This window comes from Carlito syrichta, unplaced genomic scaffold, assembly GCF_000164805.1.
Source record: "Carlito syrichta isolate Samal-C Ts95f unplaced genomic scaffold, Tarsius_syrichta-2.0.1 Scaffold314399, whole genome shotgun sequence".
In the NCBI taxonomy this organism is placed as follows: Eukaryota; Metazoa; Chordata; class Mammalia; order Primates; family Tarsiidae; genus Carlito; species Carlito syrichta.
The window spans coordinates 281,611-298,483 of NW_007258495.1; the positions used below are offsets into that span (position 1 = coordinate 281,611).

General features: G+C 43.1%; 1 protein-coding gene across 1 annotated transcript; it reads left to right on the top strand.

Moving 5' to 3' along the window:
* Positions 1-6,095: 6,095 nt before the first annotated feature.
* LOC103274121 (nuclear RNA export factor 2-like) lies at positions 6,096-16,210 on the top strand. Its single transcript, XM_008071588.1, has 20 exons — positions 6,096-6,280; positions 6,506-6,659; positions 6,945-7,028; positions 7,139-7,243; positions 7,358-7,438; positions 7,568-7,637; positions 7,793-7,881; positions 8,002-8,109; positions 8,287-8,396; positions 10,089-10,125; positions 10,506-10,562; positions 10,649-10,704; positions 10,845-10,952; positions 11,073-11,131; positions 11,511-11,626; positions 11,722-11,764; positions 12,367-12,439; positions 12,949-13,131; positions 15,973-16,033; positions 16,166-16,210. The coding sequence occupies exons 1-20, from the start codon at positions 6,240-6,242 to the stop codon at positions 16,208-16,210; spliced, it is 1,680 nt and encodes a 559-aa protein (XP_008069779.1). The 5' UTR covers positions 6,096-6,239.
* The last annotated feature ends 663 nt before the right edge of the window (positions 16,211-16,873 follow it).

Below are 16,873 nucleotides of genomic sequence, written 5' to 3' on the forward strand. Positions count from 1 at the left end.
ATAAAAGAATAAAAGACTGTTCAGGAAGATGGCTTATTAAAGGCAAGGATCTCCTTTCACTTCCTCCTGAAACTTCACTAAAACATCAAAAATAAACAGGTATAATGGAATATTACTCAACATGGAAATGTCAAGAACATAGATGGAGCTCAGAAATATTATGCTGAGCCAGACACAAAAGGTACAGAGTGTATGATTCCATTTATATGAAATAAAGAAAGCTAATATATAGTAACAGAAAGCAGAGCAAGACTTGCATAGGGCTGAGGGACAAAGAGGAGATAAACTGGGATTCTTTGGGGATGTGATATGTGTCCTATGTCTCCAGTGAGGCTGTAGTTAGCCCCAAAGTCAGATTTTTACATATTAGGAACCTGGGAGCAGAAGTGTGGTGAATCATCAAAAGTGATGAAACTTATTCATCAGAGAGAAGATAGTCATATGTGATTATCAGTAATAAACTGTTTCTATTATGCTGTATAATAGATTAATAGGAAAAGTACTTTGCCCCAAGCACCTGACAAAACCCCAACCTATTCACATTCCTTTATACAAGTAAAGCATAGGTATAAAATTATAACTATTCCACATCCCAACAAACCATGTCTTCACATGGTTGGCATTCTCAAGTCTTCCTTTACCTTTACTTCTTTATGTTTATACTGAAATGAAATATTAATTTCATTAATATTTTCTCCTTAGAAATCATCTTGTGATATACAGTTTTATAACTTGTCATTTTTAAATTTTACTTTGTTCCGTGCGGTGTGAAATATATTCTAACCTGCTTCTTGTAGTATGCCACTCAAGCTTCAAACATTTATTGATTAATAATACATTTTTTGCCCAAATATTTAAAATGGCTACTTAAGCCCCCCATTGAATCCTTCCATATACCTGTCTAAATAGCATAGCTTTTAATTTGGGTTTCCTTAATCCATGCGTTGAATTATTTCCTGCAAAGGCAGCCTTGATTTACTACTGTCACTTTTGTAAAATACATTGATGGCCAGCATGGCTACCTGCTCTCATACACCAACTCTTTTCCTTCTCATTTCCAGGAAGACTAATAACAATGAATATAACTAAAACATCTCCTTTCCTCGCTCAAAGTCAAGTGTTGTACTGAATACTTGACCTGGTTAATATTTAATTTATTTAGAGTGCTTATTAGGTCACAGGCATTTGTTCAGGGCCTTGTAATATATTTTCATATGATCACTCACTTAATGTTTACAATGACCCCATGAGGTAGGAACTATTGCCATTCTTGATCTAGAAGGAAAAACAAAGAGGAACATGAGTTACTGTGAGGTCAACGTTACTTGCAATGGGCCATATAATTTAGCATTAGGATTCAAATTCTGATAGAGCTGACTTCAAATCCTATGCCCATAACCAGTAATGTGTGACTGTGTGTTAGGCTGGAATGAACAATGGAATAGGACTTATTCCCAGTCTGTCGGGCAGTGATGGGTATGGTATCTGGAACCAATCTCCATGCCTCTAGCCTTCTGTCCAAGAGACCCATCATGGCACATTGTTACCCTGCAACATCTCTCCTTTCTCAGACTGTGTGGAAACTGTTCCACTGGTGTTGAACTTGACAGTGCAGTAACAGAGACAGACAAGATATACAAGGAAAGAAAAGAAGGTTTCCAGAGGGGAGCGTATTACCAGGATGAATTCATCTCCTCAGAAGCTTTTTCAATGTGTGTTTCACTCCCTTCCCAATACTCACCCCTGCTTTTCTGACCCACACATCCATTCCTTGGCCTCCTCACTCAGTATATCAGGTACTCACATTCCTTCTTTCCCATCTGTACTTGACTCCAAAGACAAATCATTGCTATCCCCACTCCTGACAATAACATCCACTCCTTGATCCCATCATCCTTTGGTTCCAAAGAGGCTGTAAAGCACAGCCATGTGTATATATTTAGATGAAAAATATTTTGTGATAAATTGAGAAAGCAGAATGTCTGGATCAAAGGGTAAGAATGCCTTTTGAAGTTAAGCTTATGGTAGAAAGTTACATACACATACACTTGGTGGAAATGTACATCAGGGTAACTATCATTAAATATTCTCAGGAAAATAACTGTTATGTTAAAAAAAAATACAAAAGTCATATGCTTCTCCTGGGAAACTGTAGAGCCGGGACTCAGTATCTTGGAGCCACTCTGAAGACGAAGTTGTGCTCCTCTGGGTTTTGTGGCCTATGCCTCTGGCGGTGCTCTGTAACCCTGGTCAATTCATGAGCATTGTTCCACTTGTATAGAGAATTCTATTACTTTCTTAATTTAAAATGATCATTTCAAATATTAAAACACCAAGATAAGAAGAAGAAAAACATGAAAAAGCATATTCAGAACAATAAACAAAATTTGACCAGGAAAAATATGCGCACTGGGTCCCAGTGTTGTGTGAGTGTAGCAAGACATTTACCAACATGATTTGGAGTACATGTATGTGTAAACTAATCATAAAAACACACAATACAAAATATTAATACAAGCGCACGCACACAAGCCTGCATGAACACACACACACACACACACACACACACACACACACACACACACACACACACTTTTTTCTCTTTCTTAGAGCTAGGGACTGTTCTTCCTCTCTGTCACAAGGCTGTGAGAACACAATACGTCTGCAGGTCCAGGACATTCCTCTACAGACGTCCAGATGCCAAGAAATCTCTGTCTGCTGGATTGCTGGATTCGGGGACAGCTGCTCCTATTTTTGCCACTACTGTTTATAAAAGCTTCCTTCTCTGAGATCATCAAATCTGCAGTTTTAGCATTAGTTTACAGGGATTTACTTATTTCTGTTTCTAACAGAACATTAATGAAAAATTTTAATTTTGCAAAAAAGAAAAATTTAATGTGTGCTAGCTTTGCAAGCAGATTATGAAACAATTCTGCAGCCAAAACATATCCAGAATAAATAAATAATAGCGTTAGGTAGAAATAGTTGAAGTGGATGTATTCTCAAAAATAGTTTTTTTGATGATCCCAAACTTACATCATATACATTTCTTTAGCAAATATTAATTAGGCAGCTGTTCTATATCAGACACTGCCAGTACAAAGTAACTCCTAAACAGCAAAGCTTGTGACCCAAACAGATTTCTCCTATCTGGTCCAAGAGAGACATATCCACCTAGTCCAAGACACCTGGTTTCCACCCTAATGGGGTGACTAACACAAAACATCACCCCAGGCCTGTTAACGGAAATCTGTTCATGAGACCTGAAAACCTATCATTAAGGGAAAACCAGTACCAGTGCAGTTGCTGAAAGAGCACTCAGGGTGTAGGGGCAGACCAGTAGGTGAGGGAACAATTCCTGTCCTGCCACTTACTTGACCGAGAAATCCTGCAAAATACACCTAACTGTGAACCTAAGACTCATGATTGGAAAAGGGACTGCAGACATAATTATCACAGGATTTCTGTCAGGAGGTCCACAGAAACCTAGTGAGTCTGCCCAACACTGAGCAAATGTTCATTGCCACTGGGCAAGTGTTGGTTTTGTTTTTCCCCCATTTTTTCACTAACCTAGCATGGAGGCTGTTGCCATATAGTCAGTGGCAGGGCCGTGAGGTAGGCAGAATTCCACAATGACACAGGAAGCACCAGTAGGAATGCACATGATGTCTTAAAGGATACTCACTTCTGTCCTTGTATGGGAGGATCAGCCAGTTCACTGAGAAGACTGAGCAGGAACCTAGGTGATCTGGGTGAGAGACATCAGCTGCTTTATAATACTCTTGTGATCATCTTTGATTCTGGCAACACAATTGCAAGACAGAGATTGTGTTGAGATGCAGGAATTCAGTAAGTTGATGTGTGTCTATATGGGTTTTGTCTTCAGTGTCCCTGCCCATTGGGTCCGTCTGTGACTCTTGATCACATGTGTACTCTCATGTGTAATTCCCAGCACAAGATTTTGCCTGAGGTTGTAACTGTAGTTGTTAGCAGGCTCCCTTCTACACTATCCCCTCATGACATTATTTCTGAAGTGTTGTTGGTTCTTGGAAATGATTCTGACTTCTCCTATACTTCATGCTTTGACCCTGTGCTCTTAATTTTCACTTTAGTACTTGACTTTTTAAATTTATAAACTTTCATGATAATGAGTTGGTTTTCAGGCATCCACCAGATGTCACCAATAAGGATCCTTTTTGTTGTTGTTGTTGTTGTTGTTGTTTTTCCTTTGGAGTATTGTTATGGACTTGCGGATTTTAAACATTTTGATGGACTTCAAACTCCTGTTACAGGATTTTGAGAATAGGTGTGACACTATTTGACTTACACTGCAAAAGAAATACTGCCTGCTGTGTTGAAAATAGATGGCAAGGGAGTAAGTGTAAAAGCAGAAGGATGTATTGAAAGACAGTGTAATCCAGAAGATAGATGTTGGTAACCTGGCCAGGGTGGTAGCAGTGGAGGGGGTAAGAAGTGGCCAGATTTTGGATGCTTTTTTTAATGTACAGCCAAGAAAAGATGCATCCATCCTGATCACTCGGATGTAAAGTGTGAGAGAAAGAGAGCATCCCACATCAAACATGTGGAATATCTAGGTCACATGCTCTACCCACATTTATCTTTATTTCCAGTGCCAACAGGGAAAGTTCCCAAAGTAGTGAGAAGTAGGACTGTCCTGACATTGGGCCACACAATGAAAGCAATGACCACCTCCCCCACCCCACCCCCGCTCCCAGAGGAGTTAATCTGAGACTTGGCCATGATCATTAATGATCTTGAAGACATCAGCAGTGAATGAATTTTTATTCATAAGTAAGATAAATAATGTAAAGTAATGAATGTAAAAAATGTAGAACACACAAATCTAGAGAACCTGAAGTGCTAGAGCCCAAGAAGAACTTGGTTTATAATTACCGAATTACCTTAATCCCACATTCCCCCCAAAATATTAGGATTACCATCTGCTGGTACATTGTTTCAGTTGACTGTGATAAAAATAAAATACCTATAGTGAATCTACCTATGAAAGAGAGAACTGAGACTGGCTTACTTCCGGAGATGCCTCCATATCTTCCAAATCTTGCTGCATGGCTAAGTTCACAGTTACAGTCGTCGGGGCCTTCTATAGACTCTTCTCAGCAAGTGGTCTTCTTTTTCTGGTCTCATTGTCAGCAATTGGTAGAATTGTAAGACAGAAAACCAGTAAGAATATAGAAGGTCAATACAGTGATAGGATCTGAATGACATAAATAGAGCACTATACTCAGCAACAGCAGAGTATGCTTTCGTTGTTGTTAAGTGTTTTGTAGCATTCACGAAGGTAGTCTATCGCCTGGGCCATCCAACAGACCTCACCAAACTTAAAAGAATTAAATTTTACATAGTATGTTTTCTGATCATAATAGTGACAACAGAAATCAGTAACAGAAAGATAATAGGAAAAGCCTCCAAACATTTGGAAATTGTAATTGATGCTTATTATTTCAGCTCATTGTTCAGACCCTGGTTATAGAAGGGCTGAGTTTGGGAGGAGCTGTCTCCTGGCTGAAATCATTTCAGACCGGGAAAAAGTTTGCTTTGGATATTTCAAACTAAGTATTGTTGAAGGCAAAGCTGGAGGCAGGGGGACAGCTCTTATGTCAGTACTACCTGCCATTGAAGCTTGTACAACACCAGGAAAAGTACCACTGAACCAGACAGGTGACTGATTGGATTTGGGGAGTGTGAGGGAGCTGGTCTCCCAGATATTGGCGTACTTGGTAGATTAGAGAAGCCTGAGACAAGGCAAGATTAGAACAGCCTCCTAATGTGTGGTTGGTGTTTAGTCTAACCCATGAGCAAACACATCTCTGTTCTCTATACATCCTGGTCAACTTTTTCAGAAGTTCATCACAGTTGATTCACTTCCAAGATTTTTCCCTTGACTTTTCTACCTGTGAGCAAAGGCTCTCATATCTGGACAGGCAGAGGAGTTTGTATACTGGAGTTTGTATGATTAGTCCCTGAGGACTAGTTCTCAATTTTCTTCCCATGCAATTAGCCCATGACACAGTACATTGAAGTGTCTAAAACTTGTATTTTTGTTCCCAATTTCAGAATGCCGTGACTATGATAGTGCTTTTCAAGGAAGACAGAAAGGTGGGAGTTCTTTCCAGAGTAATTTTGACAAAAGGAAGCCTTGTTATAAACATGGTGCATATGAGCTTCAGCCTTCACATAACCAGAAGAATGATGGAAACATGAAGATGAGGGATGTCTACAAGGACCCCCAAATAAGACAGTAAGTGACCAGGCAGCCTGGTCTGTACGCAGCAGCCCTGGGAGTGTACAAGTCTTTCTCTCTCTGTGATCTTCTTTTTCTGGTCTCATTGAAAAACTGAAGACTGCTAGAAGTGGAATAACGGTTGAGTAATCCTAATTGTAGCCCCTAAGTCAGTGAAAGGAGGGTGTATAGAAGACTTTCTCAGCAATAATGTACATTTGGCTTCTCTGCCCTTCCCCACAGCACTCCTTACACCATCCAACATAGCAGGAGGGGAGTACAAGGGTACAATGAAGATGAAATTCATATTCCTGCACGGAGAAATGGAAGACCTCAAGAGAGAGAAAAGAGGGAGAACACAGAAGATGATACTACAGGGAGCTGGTTCAAGGTCACAGTGAGTGTCTTGGCAAGGTCTGCATTAGGTAGAATACTGTATAACCTTTAGAGGAAGATTACATGAAACACCCTAAGTTGATTATTTGGAGGAGAACTTCAGAATTGACAGAAATGGAGTTTGAGGAATCAATAATTGGCAGAAAAAATAAATCATATCAGCTACCTTTGCTTTAGAAGTCAAAACCAGACTGAAGGCAGGAAAAGGACATCTGGTTGGGTCTGTTCGCCATCCCTTAATTCCATATTGTTTCTCTTCTCTTCAGTTTTCTTTTTTTACCCTTAGGTTCCTTATGGGAGAAAGTATGACAAAGCATGGCTAGTGAATTCCATCCAGAGCCGTTGCAGAGTCTCCTTCACCCCGGTCGATGTAAGAGAAGATGGCGAAGCCAGATGAGTGGACCTAGGGGTGGGGGAGAGGTCTGGCTCAGCAGGGGCCAGTGGCCTCTGACACTATTGCTCTTGCCTACATTCCTGTAGTTCCACTATGTCAAACATCGAGCCCTGTTCTTTGTCCAGGATGCCAGTACTGCGTACGCATTGAAGGATGTAAGTTACAAGATTTGTGATGAGGAGAACCAAAAGGTATGTGTCAAGGACATTCCCTGTACCTAGTCTCTGAGCAGGAGGGCAGGCCAGGGGACTGTTCATCTTTGGGATTAGAGGTCCTAATGCTTACCCTGCCTCTCCTCTCTGCAGATATGTATCTTTGTCAACCCTTCTACTGTGCCCTACTCCATGCAGAATAAGTTGAAGCCAGAACAAATGGAGCAACTAAAGGTAATGCAGACTGAAGACAGTTGCATGCCCACTTCCCTGATCTACCTCTTTTCCCCCAGCCCCTGCATTTCCAGATGACCACTACTGCTACCAGAGCCTCAGAGCTACCTTTTTCATCTGTCTCTGCAGCTGACCATGAACAAACGATACAATGTCTCCAAGCAAACTCTTGACCTCCAGAGACTGCGCTTTGACCCAGGTATGACTGATAGCAGCAGTTCTGTGGCACATGAAGGCAGAGGACTCTGCCTGGGAGGGAGATTTGTGGATGACAACTTGGTGCAGGGCTGGTGCTGGAGCTGGACCAACCTTACCTCATTCTGGTTCTGATTCCTTTCTTTCGGTTCCCTGAAGACTTGGTGGGCCATAATATGGATATAATCCTGAATCGAAGAGACTACATGGCTGCCACCCTGCAGATTATTGAAAGGAGTTTCTCTGAGGTAAGGCCTTAGGCCTGGTGTTAGTCATGAGAGGGTTGGAAAAGATGGAACTATGAGAAGGAGGTCTTGTATCCTAGGCCCTAGAGAGTAGCTGTCACTCTAACTCTTCTTCCCCAAAAGCTATTGTCTTTGAACTTGTGTAACAACAAACTGTACCAGCTGGATGGCCTCTCAGACATTACAGAAAAGGCCCCCAAAGTCAAGATCCTGAATCTCTCCCAAAATGAGGTGAGAAGGGGGACCTAGATCAAGTTTGGGTGGAGGGTGGGTAGTAGGTAACACATATTGTGGTGATGACAACAAGCAGGCAAAGAATCTGTGGATGAGGTTGAGGGCTGGGACCCAGGCTCCCAGCTGTCTCTCTTTCCCTGGGCCTATTTTTGAGTTTCCTCCCCTATTTCTCAGCTCAAGTCGACCTGGGAGCTGGGCAAGGTGAAAGGGCTGAAGCTCGAAGAGCTGTGGCTAGAAGGAAACCCCTTGTGCAGCACTTTCCCACACAAGTCCGCCTATGTAAGGTTAGTGGTAAGGCCTATGTAAGGCTCTGTTACACTTCCTGGGCACCTTTGCCTCTTGGTATCCTCAGCTGTCTCCCCCACCCCCATGCCCCCACAGTGCCCTGTGCAGGAGTAGGCAGCTGGGTCTTCTAGGAAGACTACAGGCCCCACCTACTTTTCAGTGCCCTCAGCTGTGCTTAGAGTTCTCCTTTCCTTCCTCTGACCTGCTCTTCTTTTCACCTGCTCTGGGGTGTGTTTTCTGCCCCTGTGCACCCAGCCTCCTCCAGCATACTCTTTATGTAAGTGCTTCAGGAAACAGCTCCCCTCCTCATCAGGTCCAGGGGTGCATAGACTGGGGCTAGATGCTCCTGCCCTGGAATGAGCAGGGTCCTGCAGCCTAGGGTCTCATGCTGAGGCAGGCCTTCCTACCTCTGTACTGATATGGGGCTTCCCTCCCCTGTCCTGAAGAGTCTCTCTTCCCCTGGCTCCACAGAAGTCCCCCTAATCTGTCTCAGGCTGACAAGGCGGCTTCCCTGTCCCACACTGAAAGCTGAGGCCTTGGGTAGCTGCTGTCAGGCTATCTGTTCCTTGGGCCCAATCCCAGGAGCCGGGACCTCCTTGGGGAGAAACCTGGGTTCCCTGAATCGAGGGACCAGAACTAGGCCCCTGCCAGTGAGCAGAGGGCTTCCTGAGGCTGGAGAGGAAGGCAGAGGGTAGAGAAGTCTGAGGAGACAGAAGATTAGGTCTCTCAGGGCCCTGCCCCTCCCTCTCTTACATCTCCCATCATCTTGCCTCGGTCTTCAGAGGGGCCCTGGGTAGCCAGAAACAGGTAGGATTCCCCAGGCTAGGCACCAGCTCAGATGGGCACAGGTGTGCAGGGATCACAACAGGAGAGAATGCGGTGGTCATAAGAGGGAGCCCCAAACACTCGTCCCCACACTGAGCAAGGGCCTGACCCTTCTAGGGTAATGTCTCCTGCTCCCTTGGCTGGTCCATTTCCCATGTCCAGCTCAGACTGGGCTTACACAGGTGACAAAATGCTCCACCTGCCTCCCATGGATCCTGGCTCCACAGGTGGATGTTACCATTCCTGCCTTGGTCCCCACAGTCAGCCAGGGCCAAGTGAAGGAAAGGGCTGCAACAGGAGATCACTTTTCTTCTCTCTTCCTCCTTTATCCCCACCACCATAGTAGAGCATCTCTCCCTCCCCTTTGCTTTGCTTCCTCATTCTCCTTTGTCTCTCCTCTTCTGTGTCACCCTCCATCTATCCCTCCCCTACCTTCACTCCCTTTCTATCATCACCCACTGGCCTTGTCCCCCCTCTCCTCCTGAGCCCAGCCTTGCTCACATCCCTGCTCCAGCATCCTGTGCCATCCCTGGGAGATGACCTGGTCTTAGTAGGAGCCAGACCTGGCAGAATGGTGGACACCAGTAAGGTAGCAGAGCCCCGGGCTCCCGCCCCATTTCCTGCTCCCTGTGGAGCCTTCCATGGGCATTTGGAGGAAGGTAAGGGAGACAGGGAGGGGAAGGAAGCCCTGGAACCTGGGCTCCAAATGCTGTTTCTCATGGCTCTGGAGAAGAGAGTCAGGGCAGTCTAAGTAGGAGGTTCCCAGGAGAAAAGAGAGGGAGGGCAGAAAGAAGGAGAGTCAGAGGGAGAGAGACTGCACAACTCTGAACTGTCAGTCACTTCATTCTATTTTTGGTTTTGGACAGTGCCGTCAAGGATTATTTCCCCAAGTTGTTATACCTGGTAAGTACCTACTGTCATCATTGTCTCCTATTAATAATACACATGACCTCTGCACCTGCCCTCAAGCCCTCTAGGTCTTGCCTAGATTACATGTTTGCGTGAGAGCTTCATCTATTTTAGAGGGCACAGATTATCCTCCCTGGGAAAAAAATGTCTGTAAACGCACATACACACACTCACACATACACATACACACACACACAAGCTAGCATGTAAGAGTAGAGATTTCCAGCACCCCATGATGAAAACACTGACTAGAATTTCCAGGACCATTTCACATCTGGTCTCTGACGCTTGTTCCCCCTGGGCCTGTTCATCCCATTGGTCATCCAGCTCTACCTCCCTGGTCTTCACTGCTGACTTCTTCTTTCCTTCTCCAGGATGGCCAAGAGTTACCACAGCCAGTTATCAGTTCTGAGTTAATAAAACCCTGCAAGGTAAGGAAGAAATATCAAGCAAGATATGGGATGTTTTAAGGGAGACTTTGTGTATTGCATAGATCCAAGTTGCTTTTTAATTCCAGGAAATCTATACAGGATGTGAGATCCTAAAGAGTCTAGTTCGGCAATTCCTGCAGCAGTAAGTATTCCTGAGGCAAGGAAGAAGTGGAGGGCTGGGACACGCTGAGCCACCCAAGTGCAGGTTGGGTCATGGGAGTTTTCAAGTCTCATTTGGGGCTCAGACCACAAAGATAGCTTGTCCCCTTTTCTCCCCCACAGGTATTACTCGATCTATGACTGTGGAGATCGACAGTGTCTCCTCAGTGCTTACCACGACGAGGCCTGCTTCTCCCTGACCGTTTCCCTCAACCCCGAGGACCCAGACCTGTGAGTATCACAGCTCAGGCTTTGGTCTAGAACCATGTGGCTCCACAGCAGACACAGGGTAGCTTTTGGAAATGCCCGCACTGGCTGGACCACCACCTCCTATTCTTCTTTTTCTCCTAGGAACAGCTTGTGCAAGTACTTCAAACATAGCAGAAATATCAAAATGCTCACGGACCCCTGTGAGTATGTGATGGGGAAGACTAGGCAGGGGAAGGGGCTATGAAGGGGACAATCACAGAGGCCAAGGAGCAGGGTGTGGCAGCTGTGGAGTTGGAATTCAGGTTTAAGAGTGTGGGCTGTGGAGTTGGAATACAGGTTTTCTTCCTGACCCCAACACTCACTACTTGTGTGACCTTGATTAAGTTACTTGACCTCTCGGTGATTCAGTGCCTTCCTCTGAAAATGGGGATGAGAGCATCAATTTCTTTGGGCCATTGTAAAGGTAAATGCATTGGGGTTAAATCTACAAATCTGGAAAAGATAGTAGATAGTCTCTCCAAGGATGAACGCTATAGGAGGATCAAAGGACACCAGCTTTTTTACTGCTCCTTTCTACAGACCTGCGGAGACAGCTGCTAAAATACACAAAAAGTGACATTGTGGACTTCCTCAGTGTGTTGCCCAAAACTCAGCATGATCCCCACTCCTTCCTGGTAGACATGTGGCTCCAGACGGTGAGCACCTGCTTCCTTCCTTGGGCAGGCCCAGAAAGCTGGAGATGGGTAAGAGATTAAGGAGGGTCTTGAGCACCTGAGCTCTTCTCTTTCAGGAAGCAATGCTCTGCTTTTCTATCTACGGAGTGTTCAAGGAAGGTGAGTGTCTGTACAGTCTCCTCCTCAGATGCTCCACTGCTCCTCCTCCCTGGCTGGCCTCCCACTCAGAACTCTCCCAGTTTCCCCGATGTATGCCTCTTCTTTCCTATTCTTCCCTCTGTGTTTTTTTGCCCCTGCTCTACCCATCAGCTATCGTGATCTGACCTAGGTCCGTGCCCATACCTGTCTGCCCCACACAGCTTAGGCATGCGTGCATTAAGGTCACAGGCTGTGGAGTTTGATAGCTCTCATCTCAGGTCCTGACTCTGTGAACTTGAGCAATTTACTTAATCTTCAGTTTCCTTATTTGCAAAAATGGGGTTAATAATTGCCATCTTTTGAGCTACTGTGAAACAAAACCAAATGAACAGTTTTCACAGGGCCTTACACATGATAAGAGCCCTATTACTGGAGGGGATTGTTCCTATTGTTGCCCTCCTGTTCCCGTCACACCCTCCTGACTCCAAGTGAACAGTTGTCCCAGTCTGGGTTTGGCCTCCTTCAGCCTGAATGTTAAATAAGACTCTGACTCAGGAACTCCATGTGAGCCTGTAAAGCATGTACTGCATTAAGGGCACATTGTTGTTTTTTTGTCTTTGAAGTGGAAGGAATGTCTCAGGGTTCTGTTCTTGCCTTCACCCGGACCTTTGTCTCTACTCTTGTCAGCAATTCCAGGTAAGTGTTGTGATGTAGGTGGGAGGCCAGTATTGTGGGAACGTGGTGGTGAAATCCTCAGGGGAAGCTCAATATTGTGGAAAGCCAACAGTTGGATCCAAGGAGCAGTCTGCCCTCGTATTTAAGAGTGTGGGCTGTGGAGTTGGAATACAAGTTTTCTTCCCGACCCCAACATTCACTACTTGTGTGACCTTGATCAAGTTACATGACCTCTCGGTGATTCAGTGCCTTCCTCTGAAAATGGGGATGAGAGCATCAATTTCTTTGGGCCGTTGTAAGGGTAAATGCATTGGGGTTAAATCTACAAATCTGGAAAAGATGGTAGATAGTCTCTCCAAGGATGAACTCTATAGGAGGATCAGAGGACACCAGTCAATGAAGCTGGATCCAGGCACTAGGGATATGGGAGAAATCTGGTTGTTGAGTGGCAGTGGTTAAGAAGGATTCTATTGTTGGGGACACTGGGTTGTCTATCTGTCCAGTGATTTGAAGACACATTTTTCCTCCAGTCTGTGCATCGTGAATGATGAACTGTTTGTGAGGAACGCCGGCCCCAAAGAGACCCAGAGTGCTTTCTCCATACCAATGTCTTCACCCTCCTTCAGCCCTGAGCCTGCTCTCTCCCCAGAGCAGCAGGAAATGGTGAAGGCTTTCTCCACTCAGTCTGGGATGAAACCTGAGTGGTCTCAGAAGTGAGTGCTGGGTATACATGGGAATAGGGGGAGTTGGAACAGTGGGGGTATGAGAAATGGAAAACCACATGCAATTTGCAAAAATAATTGGGTATTTTGCCTCCAAATGAAAATGGGCCCACGAAAAAGGTATCATGCTTTTATACTGATATATGTGAAGAATTTTTTAAATAGTATAATGCTTAAATGATGAAATAATTCAGCACAGCAAACTACTAGAACTATGAACAAGTTCAGCAAGGTTACAGGACACAATATGCAAAAATCATCTGTATTTCTGTGAGTTTGCAGTAAACAATCCAAAAATGAAATTAAAACACATCCATTTACAATAGCATCAAAAAGAATAAAATACTTAGGAAAAAATAAAACAAAAGAAGCACAAATGTTACACCTTTAAGTCTGCAAAACATTGCTGAAAAAAATTAAAGAAGACCTAAATAAATGGAAAGACAGCTCATGTTCATAGATTGGAAGACTGAATGTTGTTAAGATGATAATACTACTCAGAACAATCTACAGATTCAACATCATCCCTATTAAAATCCCACCTAGCTTATTTGCAAAAATTGTCAAGGTAATCCAAAAATTCATGTGGAAGTGCATTGGACCCAAAACAATCTTGAAAGAGAAGAGCAAATTTAGAGAACTCAATTCCCAATTTCAAAGCTTGCTGCAAAGCTACAGTAGTAGCACTGTGTGGTGCCAGCCTATGGACAAGATATAGGAATCAATGGAATATAATTAAGAGTGCACAAATAAACTCTCACCTTTATGGCTAACTGATTATCATCTAGGTTGCTGAAAAGAATCCAGTGGAGTCATTGTGGAAAAAAATAGCCTGTTAAACAGATGGTGCTTGGACAAGTGGATATCCACTTGCTAAACAATGAATTTTGACCCCTAACTCACACCATATGCAAACATTGACTAATAATGGATCAAGGATCTAAAAATAAGAGCTAAACCTATAAAACTCTTAAAAGAAAAGGTAGGTGTAAATCTTCATTATCATGAATTAGGCAACCATTTCTTATATATGGAACCAGAAGCACAAACAACCAAAAAATAATAATAAGCAAATTGGTCTTTATCAAAATCAAAAACTTTTGTGCGTCAATGGACACTTCCAGAAAAGTGAAAAATCAGTTGATAGAATGAGATAACATATTTGCAAATCACATATCTGACAAGAATATATGAAGAAACCTTACAACTCAACAATAAAAAAGGCAAACCAATTTTAAAATGGTGAATGGATTTGATTAGACATTTCTCCAAAGGAGATACACAAATTGCCAACAAACACATGGAAAAATTCTCAACATCATTAGCTATTAGGGAAATGCAAATCAAAATTGCAATGAGTTATCACTTTACACCATTAGGATGACCTTAAGCAATAAGACAAAAGATCACACGTGATGGTGAAGATGAGAAATTGGAAATCTCATGTATTATTGATTGCTGGGAAAAACATTTGGCAAATCCTAAAAATGTTAAACATGGAATACCATATGAATTAGAATCTCACTCCTAAGTATATATGAAGAGAAATGAAAATATATGTTGATTCAAAAATTTGCACATAAATGCTGATAGTGGCATTATTCATACTAGTCAAAGAGTGGAACCAATTTAAATGTCCTAAAGGATGAATGGATAAATTAATGTTGTACATCCTTCTTATGAAATATTATTGGACTGTTACTCAGTTATAAAATTCATTGCAGCACTATTCACAGTAGCAAAATCACGGAATCAACCTAAGTGCCCATCAATTATTGACTGAATGAAGAAAATGTGATATATATGTACACCATGGAATGCCGTGCAGCCATAAAAAGAATAAAATCATGTCCTTTGAAGCAACATGGATGGAGCTAGAGAACATCACCCTGAGTGAACTAACTCAGAAACAGAAAACCAAACAGTGCATATTCTCACTAATATGTGGGCACTAAGTGGCCACAAAGATAGAAATAATAGATATTGGGGACACTAAAAGGAGGATGCAGCAATTAACGGTTCAGAAATCACCTGTTAGGTATAATGTTTACTAGCCGGGAAATGGACCGACCACCTGAAGCCCAATCTCCGCAACTGCCTAATCTGTTCATATAACAAACATGCACTTATTCCCCCTGAATCTAAAATTTAAAAAAATTTTAAAAATTAGAATTAAAAAAGAATATGGTTCTGTTTTATGCTATGATATGAATGAAGCTTAGAACATTATGCTAAGTGAGAGAAGCCAGTCACAAAAGGTCACATATTTTATTATTTCATTTATGCAAAATGTTCATAATAGACAAATCCATAAAGACCAAAAGCAGAGTAGTGGTTACCAGGGTCTGGGGGAAAGAGAGAGAATAGGGAGTGATCTCTAACAGTTAAGAAGTTTCTCTTTGAGGTGATAAAAGTATTTTTGGAATTAGATGGTTGTGACGGTTGCACAATCTTGTGGACATCCTTAAAAGCACTGAATTGTATACTTTAAAATGGTGAATGCTATCATATGTGCATTATATCTCAATAAAAAAGAAACTTGTACTTTTAATTTTCCATTGCCATTTTCTTGAACATCTATCTTTACCAATATATGTTAATCTCCTTTGTTTATTTGAACATCCCTCCTTTTCTGCTTTGAATTCCAGTGGGCATGAATGTTAGTGATAGATGTTCTGGTTTTCACTAGGTCTTTCGTCATTATTACAGTAGTGCTCATATTGGTGCATGTGTCCCAGCACAAAGATAGCATAGGTTAAGTGGTGGCATTGCATGGTCAGCGTGTCTGTCCTGGGGTAGTAATAGAGATCATCTGTTCTTCTCCCACACTAGGTGCCTTCAGGACAATGAGTGGAACTACACCAGAGCTGGTCAGGTCTTCACTATGTTCCAGGTGAGGTCTGGGAATCAAGTGTGTAAAAGATGGATGTCCCTGGGCTGTCAGGAAGGCCAATAAGATGCAGGCATGGAACTCAGAGTACCTGGCTCTTCTGATGCCCCAACTCCTTTTTTTCACTGACTCTAGGCTGAAGGCAAGATCCCAAAGGAGGCCTTCAAACACATCCCATAAAAGGAGCTCTTAGATGTCATCTTGGTCTTCATCCACATCATCGTTGTTTCTCTTTTCACCAGCGTTAGGCCACATCCATGACTGGGGTTGGAGGCCTGGCTGACCAAGAAACCAAAGTTAACTTGTAGGCCAGGTAACATAGCCAGCCAAAGAGCCAGTTGTTCTGTGAATTTTCCCCACTCATGATCCCCGTTTATTTCCATAATAAAGAGTGACATTACATGTCGTGTGCTGTGTGTCTTGGATTGCTCTTTCCCTGCCCCTACCATGAGCTAGCAGGGCCAGGACTGAAAGGCTCTGCGCCCCCACCCCTACCCCTGTACATCCCTGGCTGTCCTTAGCAGATACATCAGGCTTCCTTCATAGGTAATTTGTCAATAAATCCTGATGAGAAAAGACACACTCTACTTCCAGAGATTAGCCTTTGGAGACAGTGGCATTCTGTCAGAGATGCTCTACTTGGAGGTTCGCAGAGCAAGCTTGTTACCTGGCACAACAGGGGCTTTGCAAGGGATGCCTACTGGCTAGTGAGGACTAAGGAAGAAAGGAAGGTGGGAACTCATATTTTATTTCTCATTCCTAATCATTTGAACACTTTCAAAGACAACACTATGATCAGTTTTATGATTTGCACACACAGATCAATGGGAAATGGGCCTTTTC